This window comes from Phoxinus phoxinus (assembly GCF_949152265.1).
Source record: "Phoxinus phoxinus genome assembly, chromosome: 15".
NCBI classification, from domain to species: domain Eukaryota; kingdom Metazoa; phylum Chordata; class Actinopteri; order Cypriniformes; family Leuciscidae; genus Phoxinus; species Phoxinus phoxinus.
In genome coordinates, this window is record NC_136890.1 from 20,030,433 (window position 1) to 20,053,234 (window position 22,802).

General features: G+C 38.4%; 1 protein-coding gene across 1 annotated transcript; it reads left to right on the forward strand.

Moving 5' to 3' along the window:
- The first annotated feature begins 2,481 nt into the window (after positions 1-2,481).
- On the forward strand, positions 2,482-22,599 carry LOC307011130 (putative helicase mov-10-B.2). Its single transcript, XM_079636488.1, has 23 exons — positions 2,482-2,568; positions 2,906-3,066; positions 3,163-3,265; positions 6,402-6,598; positions 6,779-7,017; positions 7,135-7,384; positions 7,625-7,750; positions 8,182-8,341; positions 8,428-8,582; positions 9,334-9,510; positions 9,613-9,760; positions 9,923-10,090; positions 10,858-10,955; positions 11,051-11,148; positions 11,262-11,360; positions 11,582-11,684; positions 16,633-16,750; positions 16,840-17,031; positions 17,156-17,227; positions 17,325-17,450; positions 17,617-17,705; positions 17,801-17,916; positions 21,670-22,599. Exons 2-23 carry the CDS (start codon positions 2,915-2,917, stop codon positions 21,729-21,731), a joined length of 3,048 nt encoding a protein of 1,015 aa, XP_079492614.1. The 5' UTR covers positions 2,482-2,568; positions 2,906-2,914; the 3' UTR covers positions 21,732-22,599.
- The last annotated feature ends 203 nt before the right edge of the window (positions 22,600-22,802 follow it).

Below are 22,802 nucleotides of genomic sequence, written 5' to 3' on the forward strand. Positions count from 1 at the left end.
CCATTTAATTTGTTTATTTATTGTTTATTTATTCCAATTTAAGGCCCTAACCCCAGCAAAACATTCACAGTTAAACTCATGGGCAGGATGGGCTGGATTTGTCCAGGGCTGAATTGTAGCCCCACTGTAGGTACATGTCCATAACTTGCATTAGAAGATATGTAACAAATTCATGTTGTTCAAAAGCATTCAAAGTCGGTTAATTTGCCACATATGCTCTCCCTCCTTACGCATACAGGTGAAACTCGAAAAATTTGAATATCGTGCAAAAGTTCAACTTAAAAGGTGAAACTAATATATTATATAAACTCATTACATGCAAAGTGAGATATTTCAAGCCTTTATTTGTTATAATTTTGATGATTATGGCTTACAGCTTATAAAAATCTCAAATTCAAAATCTCAGAAAATTAGAATATTACATTAAATCAATTAAAAAAAGGATTTAAAATACAGAAATGTCGGCCCTCTGAAAAGTATAATCATGCATATGTACTTGGTTTGGGCCCCTTTTGCATGAATTACTGCCTCAATGTGGCGTGGCATGGATGCTATCAGCCTGTGGCACTGTGGAGGTGTTATGGAAGACCAGGATGTTTCAATAGAGGCCTTCAGCTCTTCTGCATTGTTCGGTCTCATGTCTCTCATCAGATTCTCTATGGGGTTCGGGTCAGGCGAGTTTGCTGGCCAATCAAGCACAGTAATCCCATGGTCATTGAACTAGGTTTTGGTTCTTTTGGCAGTGTGGGCAGGTGCCAAGTCCTGCTGGAAAATGAAGTCAGCATCTACATGAAGTTCTCTAAAATGTCCTGGTAGACTCTGGACTTAATAAAGCACAGTGGACCAACACCAGCAGATGACATGGCCCCCCACACCAACACAGACTGTGGAAACTTCACACTGGACTTCAAGCATCTTGGATTGTGTGCCTCTCCTCTCTTCATCCAGACTCTGGGACCTTGGTTTCCAAATGAGATGCAAAATTTGCTCTCATCAGAAAAGAGGACTTTGGTCCACTGTGCTTTTATAAGTCCAGAGTCAACGCAGCCGTTTTATTTTAATAAGCAAAAGGGGCCCAAACCAAGTACTGAGTACATATGCATAATTATACTTTTCAAAGAGCCGACATTTCTGTATTTTAAATCCTTAATTGATTTCATGTAATATTTTAATTTTCTGAGATTTTGAATTTGTGGTTTTCATAAGCTGTAAACCATAATCATCAAAAGTATAACAAATAAAGGCTTGAAATATCTCACTTTGCATGTAATGAGACTATATAATATATTAGTTTCACCTTTTAAGTTGAATTACTGAAATAAATTAACTTTTGCAGGATATAATTTTTTTTTTAGTTTCACCTGTGTATCAGTGACATAAATGCCACATGTATGTAAACAATGTGCTAAGCATGTGTGTCACTTTTATATTTCACATATCACACACACATACATACATATATATATATATATATATATATATATATATATATATATATATATATATATATATATATATATATATAAATATGAGACATGTCAAAATGTACATAAATATATATTTGCACGGGATAAATTTGTCAGTATATGGAATTGTTCTAATTTCTAATGGGTTTCATATATCTGTCCATTATGTACATTTTCTACTTGTAAGAGCTTATATGGTTATTTTATATAGGAGACATGCCAAAATATACATAAACACATTTATGGGATAAATATATACTGGATGTCAATATGGAATTGATCAAATTTCTAATAGGTTTCATATAAATCTGTGCATATGTACAATTATGTTTTTATATGAGCATATATGGATACTTCATATGAGACATATATGTCTAAATAAACATACATAAACACATATTTGAATGGGATACATTTATATATTAATGGAATTGTTCAAATTTCTAATAGGTTTGCTAATAGGTATGCATATATGTACATAGGCCTATTTGTTTTTACTTCATATGTGCATAGATGTCATATATGTCTATATTGTATACATGTACATAATATATTACATTTGCATATGGGAAGACTTCCTTGGCCAAGACAGTTTTTGGTAGTGTGACTAGTGTCCCAACCTGACCTGACGGGTGTCTCTAAAACCAGCCTGTCTTGTTTAAGTGTTTTTGTTTTCCAGCAGGGCAGTCATGTGACATTGTCACCAGGCAATAATCCTCACTGGGTCTAGAGTCTTTCTTTCTGAATATGCCTAGCCCAGTGTTGACCTTCCGTCTATCTGAAGTGCTGTTCTCTGGTCGACAGGTGGCGCGCGTCCCTCTGAACCGTATACTGTAAAAAGAAAAAACTGTTTTAAAATAATTCTGCAACTTTTGTTTTGGGAGTATACTATCGTCTTATACACTTCATATCATATTTTCCCTTTCACATGACATGTGTGATGGATGCGTATCCTGCAGGTTTAACCTATAAGCTTAAGTTTCGTTTTGCCTGGAAATAACTCTTCCGCAGAAAACCCTGTGCCTGGTTCATATTAGAGTGTGGTTGTTGTAAACCGTTCATTCTGTGTCTGTGATAGTAAGTGAGCAGGGAGCTTTAGGTATTAAAGGATTAGTTCACTTTTAAAATGAAAATTCTGTCATCATATACTCACCCTTAAGTTGTTTCAAACCTGTATGAATTTCTTTCCTCTGCTGAACACAAAGGAAGATATTTAGAAGAATGTCAGTAACCAGACAGTTTTTGGTTCCCAATGACTGCCATAGTATATTTTTTTCCTACTATGGCAGTCATTGGGAACCAAAAACTGTCTGGTTACTGACATTCTTCTAAATATCTTCCTTTGTGTTCAGCAGAGGAAAGAAATTCATACAGGTTTGAAACAACTTAAGGGTGAGTATATGATGACAGAATTTTCATTTTAAAAGTGAACTAATCCTTTAAACAGAATGAACAGAAGAAACAGGAGTAACTATCTCTCTATAGCCGCTGTGCGCGCAATCGGATTGGATTTCATAGAGATGTTAGAGGAAACAAACAGGAGATCCATTACTGACAGAAACACACTCCGAGACATCTACAACGAAGAGTTTCGAGACAGGTAAAAGAAAAAATGAAATATGCACATCAGTGGACGTTTTTATTAATTGTCAGTTTAATGAACAAGTGCATCATTAGTTGCACTTTGTCTTAACAGGGACGGTCGTGTCAAAGATCCAAACTTCTCTAGAATCATCTTTGCATTGAGAAACGGCAACAAAGCGCGTCTTTCCAGAGGTCACGTTTTCTTTAACAGCAATGTAAGAAACCTTATCATTTACCACTGGCTACCAGTCAGACAGATGATTTATGTCCGTTTGAAGTAGCTTAGACTATAGGTTATGTGTTTTCAGTATCAGTTGGTTTAATCTTGTAAAGGTCCTAACAAAATGTAGCTAGCTACTAGTCACAATGATGGAAATTTGACCATTGGCAATACAACATTTCGATGGAAAGAATTAGTCCCCATAAGAATAGCCTACAGCTTATAAATCCTATTATTATTATTATTTTTCTAAAAATGCATAAAGTTGTCTGTGAGGGTTGTGTTCAGACGTAGGGTTAGGATATGTAATATACAGTTACATAAAAAAATGCATTATGTGTATGGAAATTCCCCATAAAACAAACTGTAAGGCAGAGTGAACTCAAGAAGGGAGAGCTCGATGCAAATGCAAATTATTTTAATGAAAAGTTAAACAAACAAAACCATAACAGAGACCAGGGAACCGAGAACAAAATGAGACACACCAAACATACATCCATGTTGGACAACACCTGACAAAGAACACAGGAGACACAGGGGTTTAAATACACAGGGGCAAACAAGCATAACAAGTTAACAATACACACCTGGGGAGACTAATCAACATGAAAAACTACAAAGAACTACAAAACATGGCACAAGACAGGAAATAACAAAAGGTCCACACAAGACAGGAATCATGACGCAAACACAGAGATCCGACATGGACTTTAAAGAGTGTACTAAGTGTGCCAGCATGAACTAAAAAATGTGCTACAAGTATAGGCTATGACTAGTAAACCAGTATACCTAAGTTCTCTTGTAGTATAGGCTATTTGCAGTACAAACTAGTTGTGTACTCAAATATTACTGTTACACTTAAAGTAGGCAAGGCAAGTTTATTTAAATAGCACATTTCATACACAATGGTAATTCAAAGTATTGGTATTTCTAGCTGGTGTGATCCTAATGATCTGAGTGATCTGTTAGGTTTATATTCAGTGAGCATATCTGCAATTACTTTTATACTCTAAAAGTGGGCCAATTTAGTCCCATATACTTCTTGTACATTGTTATATACTTAGAAAGTAGCCTATACTTAAAAATATACATGAACTTTACTTAAGCATACTTAATAAAAATTAACTTATTTTTTGTAAGGGTGGTCACCACCAGTATGGGAAGTGGGAGTGTCTGGACCAGGTACACCAGCCCAGTTTAGCTTAAGAACAGCATTAATGTGCTGGTACACCAGCTAGACCAACATAAACCAGCCCGGATCAACAAAGAATTAATTTAGTTTTCAGCAGGGGAGATCACGTGTCAAGCCATGTAAATAATCTAATCAGCAGGACATTTTTATGGCTGAATTCTGGGTCATCTGAAACAATTACCTATCCCAACCTGGGATGGAGGAATACTCTGGGATCGGGCCAAATTCTGAGCTTGAAACCCTCCCCTCAGACAGCACACCAAATACGCATACTTTTCTATATCCAATGTAAGGGTGAACTCATGAAAAGTCCAATTACACAGATATAGTTTCCTCTTTTCTCTAGCAGAGGTTTTAAATGCTGGTTTCAAACACCTAGTTCAAATAAATGATCAATAATGTTTGTTTTTCAGAATTAGAATTAAAATTCCAAAAACATATTTTTTGCTGTAGCTTTTTGGCTTAAACAAGTTAAGAAAATATAACCTCACTAGCAAATTAGAAGGTAGATTTTGACCAAAAAAGTTTAAATGTTTTCTCAGGACAAGAGTATTTTTCATAAATCTCTAAGTCAGCTGTCACATGTTTAATTTTGTTTTAGAAATGTATTTATTCACTAAAACTTGACCAAAAAAAAATGGTTGGATATTGATTGGTACCATTTTTCGTTTAGTGTTTCATAATTATTTTAACTTTTTAAAAACTTTGTTACTTTGTGGTAGAAATTCCCCTAATCATCTGACTTCAATTAACCCAGAACACCTATGCATCTATACTCTAACACCTGATCATATTTCAGTACCTGTTCGAGTCTGACAATGTCTCGTCTTTTTTGAACACTATCACTCAGGAATAAGGTCTCTAGTGCTCCACTAACGCTATCACTTGAGAATAGAAGTAAGATCTCTAGTGTGTATCCTGCACAGCAATAATTAGACAGACTCCTGAGAATGCCTTGTATTAATCACAGAGAATTCCACCAGCAAAAAGAGTACTTTTTCATAAAATAGGAGAATGGCAAAGGTGACATGATTCATTACATCATTTTTTATAATATGATTGGTTCTTCATTTGTATAATTCAGCTAACCCTTCTGTTACTACGTAAAAGCAAATCTGGATTTATTGATTACTTCACCTTATTACTCAAAAGTCACGAGTTTATATATTTAGACAGCTGTCTAATTTCGTTTCCCTTTTTGTTATGTTCAGGCATGATTCAGACACACTTTGTCCCACGTGTTGGGGACATTTAGTTTTCAGAAGCATATAAATGTAAATCCTGCAAGGAAAATAAATTATAGTTATGATTCATTTAAAAATTCCAGTAATACTTTACAATAAGGTTAATTAGTTGACGTATTAACTAACATGAACTAATGAGCAATACATTTGTTACAGTATTTATTAATCTTTGTTAATGTTAGTTAATAAAATACAGCTGTTCGTTGTTTGTTCATGTTAGTTCACAGTGCATTAACTAATGTTAACAAATACAACCTTTGATTTGAATCATGTATTAGTAGATGTTGAAATTAATATTAATTAAGATGAATAAATGCTGTAGAAGTGTTGTTCATTCGTTCAAGGTAGTTAACTAATGAACATTATTGTGAAGTGTTACCAAAATTCTCTAACAGGAATTAGCTGAAAAGCCTATATTAAGCTATGCCAACTCTCATATGACAATATAGTGTACCAATACTTGAAATAAATAGAAGACAAGGAAAGGCTAATATTTCTCACTGACTGGAAGTTTTATGTATATGGAGAGTTGAAAAACATAAATTTTTCTTTGCTCAGTTTAAAAGGTATCCTATTATTTATGTAAAATAAGAGTTCTGCATTAGAATGGCTTTTATTGTTTAATGTGGTTTGAGATTTAGCAAAAAATGTGATGCAGCGTAGATGTAGTGCACTCATGAAAAAGGTCCATCCAGGTCCGGGTGAGGCTGCATGATCAATGGTTCAGACGCTGTCGAAGACAGCAAAACCAAGCTACTCCCGCTCCGAGTAATGCTAGCTCGCCGCCGCCTCCTAGTGGCCAGGAGGCCTCCGGTCCAGGGCCAGAGGGTGGAGTCAGAGGAAGGAGAAGACTGGCGAAAGACATCCTACAGCGGTTGAACAGTACAGACAGGTGAGCTGGTACACTTCATACATTTGATCCTTTACCCAGACTGGATGTAACACATAGGCAAATCATAATTATAATTTATTTTATTATTATCTCATAATGTGAAAATTGCAATTGGATCTTGCAAGTGCTTATTTATATAATAACATCACAAATCCGTAGTGCTGCTCTTGTCTTTAACAGGTCCCATTTTATAGCTGATAAGCATGGGGTGCGGGTGTCCTCAGAGCTGCATATGAAGGATGGAAAGATCCAGTTGTGTGTGGAACGGGCAGAAGTTTATGAGCTGAAGCTGTTTGTGGAGAACACGGGTCAAGAGGCTGTGTATTTCACTTACTACACTGCTCTTCACTGGCTGCAGTGTTTCACTCTGGAAGACAGCAGGAAAGTCACACGCAGCAATCCACTCCGTCTGGAACCACGTGAGTGTGGCCGACAGGTTACATTTGGATATATATACAGTACATTCTGGTTTGACTCCTTAAATGTGATCTATCAGAAGTGAAGCTTAACTCTTTGTTTTTTTTTTTTTCATATAGATGAGAAGTATGAGGTGACTGTGAGATTCAAATGCAGTCATATTGGAGTTTATTCAGCTACTCTGGCATTTGAGTTCAAGCAGAACACCCAGCCCACCACCCGTCCCTTCCACATTGTGCGCTTCATTGATTCCGAGTACAGGACTAAGCTTGCAGCACTACTGGGTCCCACTGAACCATTCAAACCCCTGAGACTCAACATCTCTGAACCCGAAAACTGTAGAGTGGACGAGGGTGTTCCACCTGAAGGGTAAGAGAAACATCACACGTGGTATTATATGATGACTGTTTAATTGTAAATAAAATATCAAATATTATGAAAGTTATTCTTTAAAAAAATAATAATGAAAATTAAATAAATAATGAATAAAAATTATAATACATTGAAATATTTAGTCCTGCACCTTAAAGTTATAGAAATGTAAATAGATATTTTAGCTTTATTTATGCTTTTAATGTGTGTATCTCCATGTGTTTTTCAATCCTGTAGTTATGTTCAGAACTTTCTTGAAAATGTTCTGCCACTGGGGAAATACACTCCTCCTCCTGACGTCCCAGTGCTGGCCAAACTCATGAAAGATGGCCGGATCCTCAGAGGAGAGTTGCAGAAACTTCAGTAAGTGTCATTCAAGTGAAATATTATTACCATTCAAAATAACAGTTTTCTATTTTTATGTGGAATGTATTTTATTCCTGTGATGGCAGGAATGTCACATGATCCTTCTAAAATGTCCTTCAAATGTCCAATTATGCCATGTAGAACTGGTTTGAGATCAGTTTTAGGAATGTTATCAGGGGTGCAGCTTCCCATTTGTTGGTGAATATATGGATTTACATACACTATATGCTTTTACATACAGTATATGCACGCTTAAAGAAAATGTAGCAGCTCATGAATTCCCTGGGAATTGAACCTGTGACCTTGGCATTGTGTCATGTTTGCCCACAAATTCCTTGAGAAAACTTGTGGAATATATATACGATGTATTATATATATATATGATGTATTATATAGTTATTAATATTCCATGTGTTTGGAATGTGAAGGTCATTACTGCAGAGTCCGCTGAGCTTCCACAATTATGCCGAACGCTTTGATTTACTGCTGCACTTGGAGGAATGTCAGATGCATGTGGACATCAAGAGATACAACAGAGAGCAAGTCACCTTATTCAGGGACTCTGACAAAAGACTACTGGTCTTAAACGTGAGTGGAAATGTCTTTTTTAAAGCACTTCCTGTGTTGGAGATTGTAAGGTTTTGAGGTCTGTTTGTGTATCTCTTGTGTTAAAGCTCCCTGGTGTATCAGAGAACAGGCCATCAGTCCTGAGGGGAGATCACCTGCTTCTCACCAAGAGTGAGGAGGTCAATTTCTCAACTGTGACCAAATACAAGGGCTACGTCCACAAAGTGGAACTGGATCAAGTCAAACTGGGATTCTCCAGAAGGTATGAAGAACTATGAGTGAGATTTCATGCAATACATGTTGTACATGCAATACATGACGCCACCCTGCATCATATTTGCTGAATGAAATTCAATACTTGGTTGTTGTTTTTTTGTTTTGTTTTTAAACTAATTTTGGGGTGCTGATTTAAAAAATGATGCCCTGTTTTGGTCTAGCACACACACTTCCTGACAAAATATGATATGCATTTCGAAGCATTTTTGCTTTCGACAACCATTTGTAAGGTGAAGAAGTCTTGCATTATCACTTAAACACCAGAAAAACTGCCACAAATATATGATTCTTATCTTCCCGAGCCAGGTTAGAACTATTTGTTAAATTCTCAGCTGATTTTTACATGTATGACATATTATTTTACATTATTACATAATCTAGCCCAGATGTTATCTGTTACATCTATGAGTATTTGGGCATATCTTTTTTCATTCTTTTACAGATTGTGTGTGAAATGATACACTTTGAATACTTATTTTTGTTGAAACTTGTAATTTCACTGCTTTTATGTTATTATCATTTCTTAATGCATCTTAATTTCTTGTCTTTTTTTTAAACTGTACATGATGGAAAGTTTTTATTGATATTTTTAATCTCAGCATCATCAAAATAGGTAATACTAGGTCTTTTTGGCAAATCACCAGAATATTTTTTTCAAGAAGCAGGGCAGTGTAATCAGTCAAATTCATGAAGAGATGTCTATTCATTGAACATGTGTTTGTTGTGTGTGTGTTAAGGTTCATTGAACATGTATACATAGATAAGATGAAATTCCGTGTAGAGTTCACGGTGAATCGTCTCCCATTGAGACTACAACACAGAGCTGTACACATGGCGGTCCAGCACAACCTCAGAAATGTGCTGTTCCCCGTGGGCTCAGGGACTGTGACACCTGTGTCTCCACCTGCACTGAGGTCAGTAAGACCCAGAAGACCTATTAATATGCTATTATTATTATGCTGTTAAACCTTCAGAGGGAAACATTGAGTGTTTCAGCACAATGTGTGTGTCTATAGACTCTTTGATCAACAGCTTGAGAGGAACCCTGAACAGTACAGCGCTGTATGTAACATTGTGGCCGGTACGTCCAAGCCGGCACCGTACCTGGTGTTTGGACCTCCTGGCACTGGTAAAACCGTGACAATAGTGGAGGCCATCAAACAGGTAAAACCGGTTATCATACACACCAAAGTAAACACACCCCCAGCGGGTCTGCATGAACATTTTATATGGTATTATACTTGCTTGCATGAAAGATGTTAGTGTAGTAGCTAATGTATTCAGTCATTCTTTCTGTTTGTTTCTCTGTTTTTCAACATCTCTCAGGTGGAGAAGAATATACCCGATGCTTATATCCTAGCTTGCGCTCCTTCTAACAGTGCAGCTGATCAACTGTGTGAAAAGTTGATCATTAGTCAACATGTTGATGCATGGAAAATATTCCGACTCTACGCTAGTTCACGCAATCCAAAAGAAATCCCAAAAATTCTAAAGGTTAGTGAATACAGAAAAAAAAAATATATATAGGCCTATATATATATATATATATATATATATATATATATATATACATACAGGTGAAACACAAATAATTTGAGTATCGTGCCAAAGTTAATTTATTTCAGTAATTCAACTGAAAAGGTGAAGCTAAAAGGTGAAACTAATATATTGCATAGACTCATTACATGCAAAGTGAGATATTTCAAGCCTTTATTTGTTATAATTTTGATGATTATGGATGGATGGATGGATGGATGGATGGATGGATGGATGGATGGATGGATTTCATAGCTGTATGCCATCATCATCAGAATTATAACAAATAAAGGCTTGAAATATCTCACTTTGCATGTAATGAGTCTGTATAATATATTAGTTTCACCTTTTAAGTTGAATTCCTGAAATAAAGGAACTTTGGCACGATATTCAAATTTTTCGAGTTTCACCTGTGTGTGTGTGTGTGTATGTATATATATATATAAATATATATATATATATATATATATATATATATATATATATATATTAAATATATTTTTTAATAAAGACAAGATTTTTTTGCAACACTTTAATTAATGCAGTGAAATTCATGTATTATTAAGTGACCAAATGCTATATGGAGTTACTATATGCGAGTTTGCTTATATTTTTTTATTTTTTATTGTGTGTGTGTGTGTGTGTGTGTGTGTGTGTGTGTGTGTGTGTGTGTGTGTGTGTGTGTGTGTGTGTGTGTGTGTGTGCGTTTGTGTGTTTGTGTTTAGAACAACTGCAATGTGGAGGGAGAGATGTTTATTTTCCCATGTAAAGAGGATCTAATGTCCTACAAGATCCTTGTCAGCACTATAGTCACCGCTGGCAGGTGAAGGGCATCTTCTTATACAAATGCAATAAACTCACATTTCTCTGACCGATATGATTTACAGCAGTCAGTAAACACTGTGTCTGTGTTGGTAGGCTGGCCAGTGGGGGTTTTCCTGTGGATCATTTTTCTCACATCTTTGTGGATGAGGCAGGACATGCTGTGGAGTCAGAGACCATCATCCCTGTGGCAGGTGGGCAACCACTCTCGCTCAGATGCGTGTTTGCTCTTTTTGCCTCCAATAAAGTCTTATAGTAGTGAGATCTGTTTTTGGAATAATTACATCGTCTCATTGGGTGTGTTTAGGACTGCTGAATGCGGAGACCGGGCAGCTTGTTTTGGCTGGAGATCCCAAGCAACTGGGACCAGTCCTGAGATCTCCTCTTGCCATTAATCATGGGTTTGGTGAGATGCACATATATACAGACATCACTCACTCGACCTATAAGCTCATTCATTTCATGTTAAAATTATGTTCCCAAAAAAATAGGATTGTTATTGTTTACCATCTAACCTTTAACAATCGCTAAATCATGACTGTTGTAAATAACAAAATGGAGGGATAAGCAAAATGTTGTGTTTTATCATTATCTATTTTAATCTGGATTTGTGTGTCTTTCCTTTAGATGTCTCTTTGCTGGAGAGGCTGATGACACAGAATGATCTTTATAAGAAAGGTGACATTGAGTTTGACAAACGCTACGTTACCAAACTTCTTCTGAACTACAGGTAGGACACACCAGTGTGCTCAATAGTTCTTAAAGTCACCATGAAATCAAAATGGACTATTCTTATTTTTATGGAATATGGCAGTATTTATTCAATATTTTCCCATGTACATCATTATTATTATTTTTATAAAATGCATGTGCTCTTGCAATATTTATCAACCAAGATAAATAAATACAAAAAAAGAAAAATTTAAATAAATACATAAATCAGGTTTTAGAATAGTATGGTATATAATTAAATAAATCGTAAATATTTTTAATATTGTCTATTTGTTAGTGTTGTGGCAAATAACATTATATCACTGAATAAGAGACAAACATTTCCATTTGGATTTGATGGTTTATTTTCTTGCAGCAGCCATACAGTCACACAGATTGGCTGCAGAGTGTAACCCCGTGTCCTAACCAGACGCGATGCGATAAGATTCCAGCGACAAATCATTTGTCTGTCCACACTAGACGCGACGCGACTGCGAGATGCGTAAAAATCAATCAAAACCCACAGCCAATCAGAACAGCGTGTGGACTCGCGGCAAGTGCACAGCACCAGAGAGTAACCCCGGTTTCACACTGCACGCGTTAGCTGAGCAAAGCAGCGTGTATTTTTTTCGGCGTGCATTGTTAATGAGTGCATTCACACCGGCAGCAGGAGCAGCGCATGAGCGCCAAGCAGAAGCGGCGCATCAGCAGCAGTGCCGTGATCGCTTCGGCGCCGAGTCTATTTTTGCTGCACTGCTCCTACTCAATTAAAGTGAAAGCACACTTTTGATGGACAAAATAAATATGATTTCACACAAAAAGTGCCCAAAATGCACAGAATTTGCATGTGTGTTTTAACAAGAACTGGAGTAGGCTATGTCAGAAAAGAAAATGAGTCTACGACTCAAATATAGGCTATAGAATATTTACCCATTTAAACTTGTTTTTATTTCAGTTTGGGTGAAAGTAGGCTATGTGTTATGATGGTGAGGAAGTACGAACCCAATCGCAGACAGTAGTCAGGGCAACACGATTTATTAAACAAATAACAGGGAAAACAAAGCCCACGAGGGGGCAAAACAGACAGAACAATGGAGACTAACTAGACTGTGACAGATAACTACAAGAAAACAAACAACTAATACAGGCAATAGCGCAACAGCTCTTCACAAGATACTCACAGACTGACAAAGGTTTGACAAGGATTAACAATGAACCGACACAGGACAGCAAACACAAGGGGATTAAATAGGGAGACTAATGCTAACAAAACAGGTGACACAGGTAAAGCAATAATGACTAAATGAGGATAACATACAGGTGACACAGGTAAAGCAATAATGACTAAACGAGGATAACAAGGAGGGCGGGGCTAGATGACGAGACAACAAGCACATGGCCCAACAAGGCCATGTGTTTGCACATAAAATATGGGTCTGTCATGATCCTGCCACAAGACTTAAAGACAGACAAGGACTAGATGGCAGAATCATGACAGAACCCCCACCTTAAGGAGCGGCTTCCAGACGCTCCTCAAGGGGACATCAAACACGGGACATGACAGACTGAGACAAAGACACAAACCAACTAAACATGACAAATAACAATAAAGGCATACACGAAAACACGACAACTGGGTTGGGATGCAACAATAAAAATAAACACGGGAGGGGGGGGGCGGGGGAACAAGAGAGTTCATGGGGGAATGTTCAGGGTGGGTGGGTGGGACTGTGGTCTTGGGTCTTCCGGATGAGGGCTGTGGACAAGGAATCCGGGCAGGCTTGGATGGGGACACACGAGGAACAGTCTTGGGGGAAACAGTACGGGGCTGAGTGCAGACAGGGCTGACCGGGGAAACACAAGGCGACTTGATAGGGACAACAGGGGGCGACGATACGGGACGAATCTTGATGGGGGAAACAGTAGGAGATGAAGCAGGACTCAAGACAGGGGATGTAGTAGGTGGCTGGGCAGTGGAGAGAGGCAATGCAGCAGCAGGCTGCAGAGCTGGAACGGGGTCATAGAATTCTGCAGACGAATCAGAACCAGCGCTCCTCACATCAGACTCGGAAGATGCGCTTCTCATGTCCGATTCAGGATTCGCGTTCTCTGCAACCGACTCAGGAACAGCGTTCTCTGCAGCTCTAGGCACGGGGTCTGGGGACAAGACAGGCTTGACAGGGACTTCTAGGATTTTGACGAGACGAGACAAATAATCAGACAGGGTCCTGGCAGCAATGACGACAGGCATCTCCTGACTAGCTGAAACCGACTGTAACACTGCTTTAGCAGCAGAATCGGCCACGGCTCTCTCTTCAGCTCTCACGACTGCAGACTCATGAGCAACCCTCTCTGCTGCCGGCACTGGAACAGCGTTGACTGAAGCGGACTCTGGAACAGCGTTGACTGAAGCGGACTCTGGAACAGCGTTGACTGAAGCGGACTCTGGAACAGCGTTGACTGAAGCGGACTCTGGAACAGCGTTGACTGAAGCGGACTCTGGAACAGCGTTGACTGAAGCGGACTCTGGAACAGCGTTGACTGAAGCGGACTCTGGAACAGCGTTGACTGAAGCGGACTCTGGAACAGCGTTGACTGAAGCGGACTCTGGAACAGCGTTGACTGAAGCGGACTCTGGAACAGCGTTGACTGAAGCGGACTCTGGAACAGCGTTGACTGAAGCGGACTCTGGAACAGCGTTGACTGAAGCGGACTCTGGAACAGCGTTGACTGAAGCGGACTCTGGAACAGCGTTGACTGAAGCGGACTCTGGAACAGCGTTGACTGAAGCGGACTCTGGAACAGCGTTGACTGAAGCGGACTCTGGAACAGCGTTGACTGAAGCGGACTCTGGAACAGCGTTGACTGAAGCGGACTCTGGAACAGCGTTGACTGAAGCGGACTCTGGAACAGCGTTGACTGAAGCGGACTCTGGAACAGCGTTGACTGAAGCGGACTCTGGAACAGCGTTGACTGAAGCGGACTCTGGAACAGCGTTGACTGAAGCGGACTCTGGAACAGCGTTGACTGAAGCGGACTCTGGAACAGCGTTGACTGAAGCGGACTCTGGAACAGCGTTGACTGAAGCGGACTCTGGAACAGCGTTGACTGAAGCGGACTCTGGAACAGCGTTGACTGGAAGAGCCATCGCGGACTCAGGAGGAGACAGAGATGGGGGACAGAAAGCTCCCTTCTTCCTCCTCTTTCTCCTTGGCCGCGGAGCAGAGACCAAAACCGGGCTGGTCACCGGTAGGGGAAGTTCAGCAGGGACCGTAACTGGTGCTGGGAGGACAGACTCTGGCAGGGTTGACTCCGTCGCTGAAGACTCCGAAGCGGACTCCCACGAGATCCGTCTCCCTCGCTTGCCGCGGAGACTTACAGGTGCGGATGGAGTCGTGGAGGAGCCAACCTGGTTCCCAAATGTCGCAACGCCTATCAGCCGACCCTCAGGAATGACTGGCAGCCAGGCAGAAGGTGAAGACCTCGTGGAGGAGTCCTGCAGCTCCTCCCGACACAAACGGTCCACCACTTCCCGAAACGGACGGCGGATCAGCCCCTCCCGTTCATTCAAAGGAGGAGGACCATTGAGACCCGCGATGAAGTATGAATTGAGGAGGATCTCTGGCAAGAACCTCCTCCTCTCTTCCACGTCGTGGGCGTACTCACTCAACGACCTCTCTCCCTGGGGGGAAAACGGTGCCTTGCCACTCCTCATGTCGGAGGTAATCGACAGCCACCATTGTTCAAGGGGATCAGATTGTCCCTCGGCAGGAAAAGACAAACTGTCTGCTGGGTTCTTCTTTGGTCGGTTCATTCTGTTATGATGGTGAGGAAGTACAAACCCAATCGCAGACAGTAGTCAGGGCAACACGATTTATTAAACAAATAACAGGGAAAACTAAGCCCACGAGGGGGCAAAACATAGACAGAACAATGGAGACTAACTAGACTGTGACAGATAACTACAAGAAAACAAACAACTAATACAGGCAATAGCGCAACAGCTCTTCACAAGATACTCACAGACTGACAAAGGTTTGACAAGGATTAACAATGAACCGACACAGGACAGCAAACACAAGGGGATTAAATAGGGAGACTAATGCTAACAAAACAGGTGACACAGGTAAAGCAATAATGACTAAATGAGGATAACATACAGGTGACACAGGTAAAGCAATAATGACTAAACGAGGATAACAAGGAGGGCGGGGCTAGATGACGAGACAACAAGCACATGGCCCAACAAGGCCATGTGTTTGCACATAAAACATGGGTCTGTCATGATCCTGCCACAAGACTTAAAGACAGACAAGGACTAGATGGCAGAATCATGACACTATGGTTATGATAATAAAAATAAATAAATAAAGTGCACTAGCCAGGAAATATGATAAACTTTCTTTTAGTTTATTATGTAATAGTCGGACAGGCTCTAGCAATACCCAAATAAAACCCGAGTTTGCTGTCTTTTTTCCCCGCCGATCGAGTTTACTGTCCAGTTCAGTCCATTTTTATACATGAAACATGAACAAGTGATTTTAAGGAAGAATTACAATCACAATAACAAAAATGACATAGAAAACATGCATTTCTCAAAACAGCACTATTTACAAAGTTGTAATGACATTTTTTTTTAACACTGGTTTATTTTTTTTATATATTTCATTGTTCTTCTGTCGGCGTTTAGTAGAGAAAACATTACCTGAGATTGTCATTGCCACACTTTGTGTTTGTTGTTCCAGCGCGACGTCACAGAAAAATAAAAACCGTATCTACACCTTTTATCGCGTGTCGCGGCATTGCGTGTGTTAGGACACGGTGTGAGGAGAGGGCATCCTTTCTCTTTTATAGTCTTAACTCCCAGAATTTTATCTCTCTGCCAATGATGGTATTTTCAACCATCTCTCTCTCTCTCTCTCTCTCTCTCTCTCTCTCTCTCTCTCTCTCTCTCTCTCTCTCTTCAGGTCTCATCCATCCATTCTGAAGGTCCCTAATGAGTTGTTCTATGATGGGGAGTTGAAGGCATGTGCAAATGAGATCAGCTCTAACCAGTACTGCAGCTGGGAGTACCTGCCCAAAAGAGTATGAGACATTAAACAGCACTTTAGTCACTATAGTTAAATCAGTGTCCTGGAGTATATTACCCATTTGTGTATTTTTTTACCCCCCAGGGATTTCCTGTGATTTTCCATGGAGTTCCCGGGAAGGATGAAAGAGAGTCGAACAGCCCCTCGTTCTTTAACACCTTTGAAATCGATATCATCATAGATTACCTGAAGAAGCTGCTCCTGACACAGGCCAAGAAGGGAATCTCTAGAATCTCCCCAAGAGAAATTGGCATTATCGCCCCCTACAGGAAACAGGTGGAGCCTGCTCTTGGACAGCCCTATTCTGTCACCAAAAATATCAGTTAAAAATATGACAGTTCTCTTGAATCTCTGATGGTCTGTACCATCACTTTACTTTCTCTGGGGTTTGATTCCATAGGTGGAGAAGATCAGACGGGCCATCAAATTAGAAGAGGACCTCCAAAAGTGCATGTGCATTAATGAGCTTAAAGTTAGTAGACACTCTGGCATGGATTTTTATCTTAAATTAGGACAGGTGAACACAAAATGATATGCGTCTCCCTTTGTGTGTTCGGTGTGTTGTGTAGGTTGGTTCCGTGGAGGAGTTTCAAGGCCAAGAGAGGAAAGTCATCATGGTGTCAGCTGTTCGCAGCAGCAAGGAACACATCAGTTTGGATGAAACATTCAGCATAGGGTTTCTCAAGAATGAGAAGGTACCCAATCTTACAGACCACACACTTTAAAAGGGTAGTGTAATATCACAACATGATGTGAACTTGAACTGAGTTGTGTGCTGCATTGTGAATATGCTCTTTCTGTAACAACGTGCTAAAACACACTTTAGTCTTGAATTTGTTCAATTCATGTCTTGTTCTTTAGAGATTCAATGTTGCGGTGACAAGAGCAAAATCGCTGTTCATCATGGTGGGAAACCCCTTCATTCTGCGGACGGATGAAATCTGGGGCCGGTATTTACTGTACACTTCCAACTTACACATGGATGAAATGCAAACGCTGATGAGGAACTGACTAAATGATGCGTGTCTCTTTTGTATTTTCATAGGTTTATTGACTTCTGCTCGGAGCAGGGAGGTTACACCGGGCTTCCCTATACCAGTGTAGAGGGCATAGAGGAGGTTGAAAAGCGTCTTCTTGCTCTCAACTTTGACGATAAGAGTGGTGAGACAGGCTTTCATTATAAACCTCTGGCAGTCACAACACATCGTTTGACCTAAACCTGTTTTTAATGCCACAACTTTACTGGCTACTATAGATTTCAGAAATAATCTTTCTTGGGATGGAAAATTAAACTTGATTTAGTGTAATGCCCTCAAAATACATGGAAAGTCTTCATTTCAACAAAATAAAATGTCTGTTGATGTTCTGCCAAAAACATTACACTGTGTCAAACTTCAAGGTTTTGCCTTAATGCAAGGCTTCCTCCATTTTTTCAGAACCGGTTGTCAGCAAACAAAAACATATACACCTGATTATAATTGAATTGAATTTATTTCAGGATAGCCCCTTGAGATGTATCATCTCATTTTCAAGGGGGTCCTGCACACATATACAGCCAATCACACCGCACACAAAAAAGACACAAATACAAACACACACAAAACAGCACCTCGCTCACCTGCCCTGCACCCACAACCAACATAGCACACATATTGAAGTATTACTAAATGTTTTAACATAAGCCATTCATATGTAATACCATTGGTGTCCCTAATTACAAGAACATGTAGTTTTAAGAAAAGAAAAAAGCGACAATTTGAATAAACCAAATGTAGAAATGGACCTCAAAAAAGAGGAAGGTTATTCCAATCATGAGGGGCTTTATATTGGAATGCTCTCCTACCAGCTACAGAAAATAACCTTGGCACCGTAAAAAATGTTGGATATTGGAGGTGTCTAAGTGAGTATGTTGAGGAATAGGGTATTAAGTACTGTTTAAGGTATGCAGGACAATTGGAATTAACACATTTAAAAATAAACAAAATCCAGTGGTAATCCCTTCGTGGTTTAGGTTGCAGCCAGTGTAGTGAATCATACATAAAGCAATGATGAGTTTTAAATGGACAGTTCAAGATAAATCTGCAAAGAGAATTGAATACAACATTAAGGGGTTTGAGATTGGACTCAGAGGTATTAGTGTAGACTATATCTGCATAATCAATAATTGGTATTACCAGTTGAGAAATAATTTTTTTCCTGACTGGAGATGAAAAACAGTTAATTGATCTATACAGAGTGTTAAGACATCCATATACTTTCCTAATAATAGTATCAATATGTATCTTAAAGGTAAGGTTGGAATCTAGCCCAAATATTTAAATTCCTCCACAATCTGCATAAGGGACCCATCTAAAAACTTTAATTCAAAACAGGTAGCACAGCGGCGATTTTGTATCGTGGAGAAAACCATGCAGCAGGACTTCTTCATGTTCAACAGAAGTTTATTAATGGACAGCCACTGTTGCACTTTATCAAAGTCAGATTGAAGAGTTCTTTGAACTTGCAGCAAATCCAGATCAGATGTATAGATGACAGTGTCATCAGCATAAAGCTCTAATTTACAATTAGAACAAACTTGTGCCAGGTCATTGATAAAGATTGAAAAAAGTAAAGGGCCTAAAGTAGAGCCTTGAGGAACACCTTTATCAACAATTAAATAATCTGACTGGAATCCTTGGTAAACAACACATTGACGTCTATTATGCAAATAAGAGTTGAACCAGAGCACAGCATGTTTATACAAACCAATAGCGTAGAGCTTATCCAGTAAAAGCTAATGGTCAACCATATCAAAGGCCTTTGAGAGATCAATGAAAGCAGCTCCAGTGAAATGACCATTATCAAAACCAGAGAAAACATAATTTGTAAATTTTAAGAGAGCAGTTGAAGTAGAAAAATTGGATCTAAAGCCAGATTGATGCGGAGATAAAATGTTATAATTATTAATGTACTCAGTAAGTTGATTGAAAATTAATTTCTCAAATATTTTAGCAACTGCACAAATGATAGAAATCGGGCGATAATTATTCACATCAGATTGGTCTCCACCTTTGAAAAGAGGTGTCACTCTTGCAGCTTTCCAAATTTGAGGCACAGTACAAGTAGTTAATGATAAATTAAAAAGATCTGCAAGAGGAAACATCAATATTTGAGCTGCAATTTTGACAAACTTAGCTTCCAGACCGTCTGGTCCTGTACTACACTTTAATTTAAGGTCCTGTAATACATTAAAGACATCAGTGGGCATGATCTTGTAAAATGAAAAGGAACCAGCAGGCATGGAAGAATAAGAGGACCATGCCAAATCATCAGGGCAAACAGATTTTAAACTACATAAAGACGAAAAATGATCATTAAAGGCATGAGCTATATGCAAAGGATCAGACAAAATGTAATTATCCTTGCATATTTGTTTCACAGAAGTTTTTTATTTTTGTTAAGAATGTTATTTAGGTGATTCCAAAAGTGCCTAGGATTATTGAAATCACGAGAGAAACAGTCTCTATAATAATTGGATTTGGCATTCCTAGTTTCAGTTTTACATTTATTCCTTAACTGCCTGTATATTGTCCCATCCGATTCAACTTTTGATAAACGATATTTAACCCAAGCATTATCCCTTTGTTTAAATAGTTGAAGTAAATTAGAATTAATCCATGGTAAATGTCTACCTTTGACTTTAATCGTTCTAACAGGAGCATGTTTATCAATTACAGTTTTTACTTCAGTATAGAAGAAGTTCCATGCCTCTTCGACAAGTGGAATTAGTTGAAGCCTGTCCCATCTAATATCTAATAGATCATGTATGTAATAATTAACATTAATATTTTTACATTGCCTTATTGTGATATATTTATAGGGGGAACTCTGTATTTTAATTTTCCAGATGCAGTATACTATAGAATGGTCACTAAAGCAATCTGATAAAACACCCGATTTAATAATCCTATCCGGATTGGAAACAAGGATCCAATCAAGCAAGGTAGAAGAACGACCATCAACTCTCGTGGGTTCTTTAATTAACTGAGTGAGGCTTACACTACCTAAAAGATTTCTAACACCTGAGGAAGACCGATCCAACCAATTATTATTAAAATCACCTAATATGATCAGTTCATTGTGTCTGTCAAGATAATTAATAGTAGCCAAGATCCCATTAAAGGAATCAGTGGGAGCAGAGGGAGGTCTATAAATATTTCCGATAGTAAGCTGTTTATTTTCATGAAAATTTATATTAGTAAAAAGACACTCAAAGTTAATGGGCTCAACATTAGGAGAGACACACTCAGAGACCAGATTTGTATCAACATAAGTAGCAACACCTCCTCCTCTTGATGTTCTATCAGCTCTATATAAAACATAATTATCAATTCCCACCTCATCATTAGTGATTCTGTTATGAAGCCACGATTCAGAAATAGTGATTATATTAGGTTTATGTAAAGCAGCCCATACCCTGAGAAGATCAATTTTCGTAGCAAGACTCCTAATGTTAAGATGAATGACTTTTAATCATTTTATTATATCAATAACTCACAAATAAGTGGTAGGCATATAACAAATAGGGTAAAAGGAGCAGGTGACGAGAACAACAATACTAACAATTTTGGACAAACAAAAACAAAAACAGATATAAAACAAAACAGACTAAACAAGCAAAACAAATAATCCATAGTTAAGCAGTAACTATAAATGAAAAATAAATAAAAAATAACTCAGAGAGTCTCAAAATACTCAGAAAGTCTCAAATAATGCTTCCCACTTTCATAAAGGAAGATCTTATAGGGCTTTTAAGACTTTAAAGAACTTGTCTAACTGAATTTTAATCACAGTTCAAAACTATATCTCAAATAAATATATCACTTACCGGTAATGATGTGAAAAAACTGACTGTTGTGTTCTTTCACCCCCTAGTGGAAACTGATGAGAGTGCGGTCCAACAATATCTGCATCTTGAATGGAGACATGATTACTAACAAAGAGCCAGTCTTCACTAGCCACATCTGTTCTACACCTTCTTTTGAAGCTATCATGGAAATCCCAGATCTTCCCATTCTTTAAAGCTGGGTGCACATTAAGATTTTTACTGTACACATATACTTTAATCTACCCTGAAAAAAGAGCACATGGACTGATTCATAAACCGCTGTTTTTTGACGATAAAGTGCTTTTTACAACAACATCAACCGTTTTATGTCAGACTGTACGATACACATTGTAGCCAAAACATTGTACAGTATGAACTTGGCTTAAATGTCTGTGAATTTAAATGTGTAAATTTCAGGCTTGCATATAACCGAATTTTAATAATATATGTGACCCTGGACCACAAAACCAGTTGTCCATTTATGTTCACGATTGTGCTGCATTCACTCACAAAAATGAATGTTTTATATATTTACGGTAGGAAATTTACTAAATATCTTCATGGAACATGATCTTTATTTAATATCCTAATGATTTTTGGCATAAAAGAAAAATCAATCATTTTGACCCATAGTGTATTGTTGGCTATTGCCACAAATATACCTGTGCGACATGTGACTGGCTTTGTGATTCAGGGTCACATATATATGATCAGATGACAGAAAATATTTTAATCTACCTTGAAAATAGCACATGGGCTGATACATAAACCCTTTTTTTTTTTCTTTTTTTTTTTTGCTGATAAAGTGCCTTTCTGATTTCTACATTAAATCGTTTTTCTTAATTTGTTCATGATTGTAAGATAATCAATTCTAATTTTTTTTGTTTCACTCTGCATAAAATGTGACTTTTACAATTGTTTATTTTTAACATCTGACCATTATCAATCCCTTTATTAATAAAGCTTTTGTTCTTTGGATTTCAGCTGTGCTGTGATTATTAAACCAGATAATCAGACACATTAATGTATTTTCAAATGATGTCTATTAAAGGTGCAGTAAGCGATTTCACAAAAACGCCCCTTCCCAAAAGGATCACACCCCTATCTGAATAGCTCTAGAATATTTTTTGCCTTTTAATCATGATAGGACAGTATGGGGAAAAAAAAAAAACGATGACCC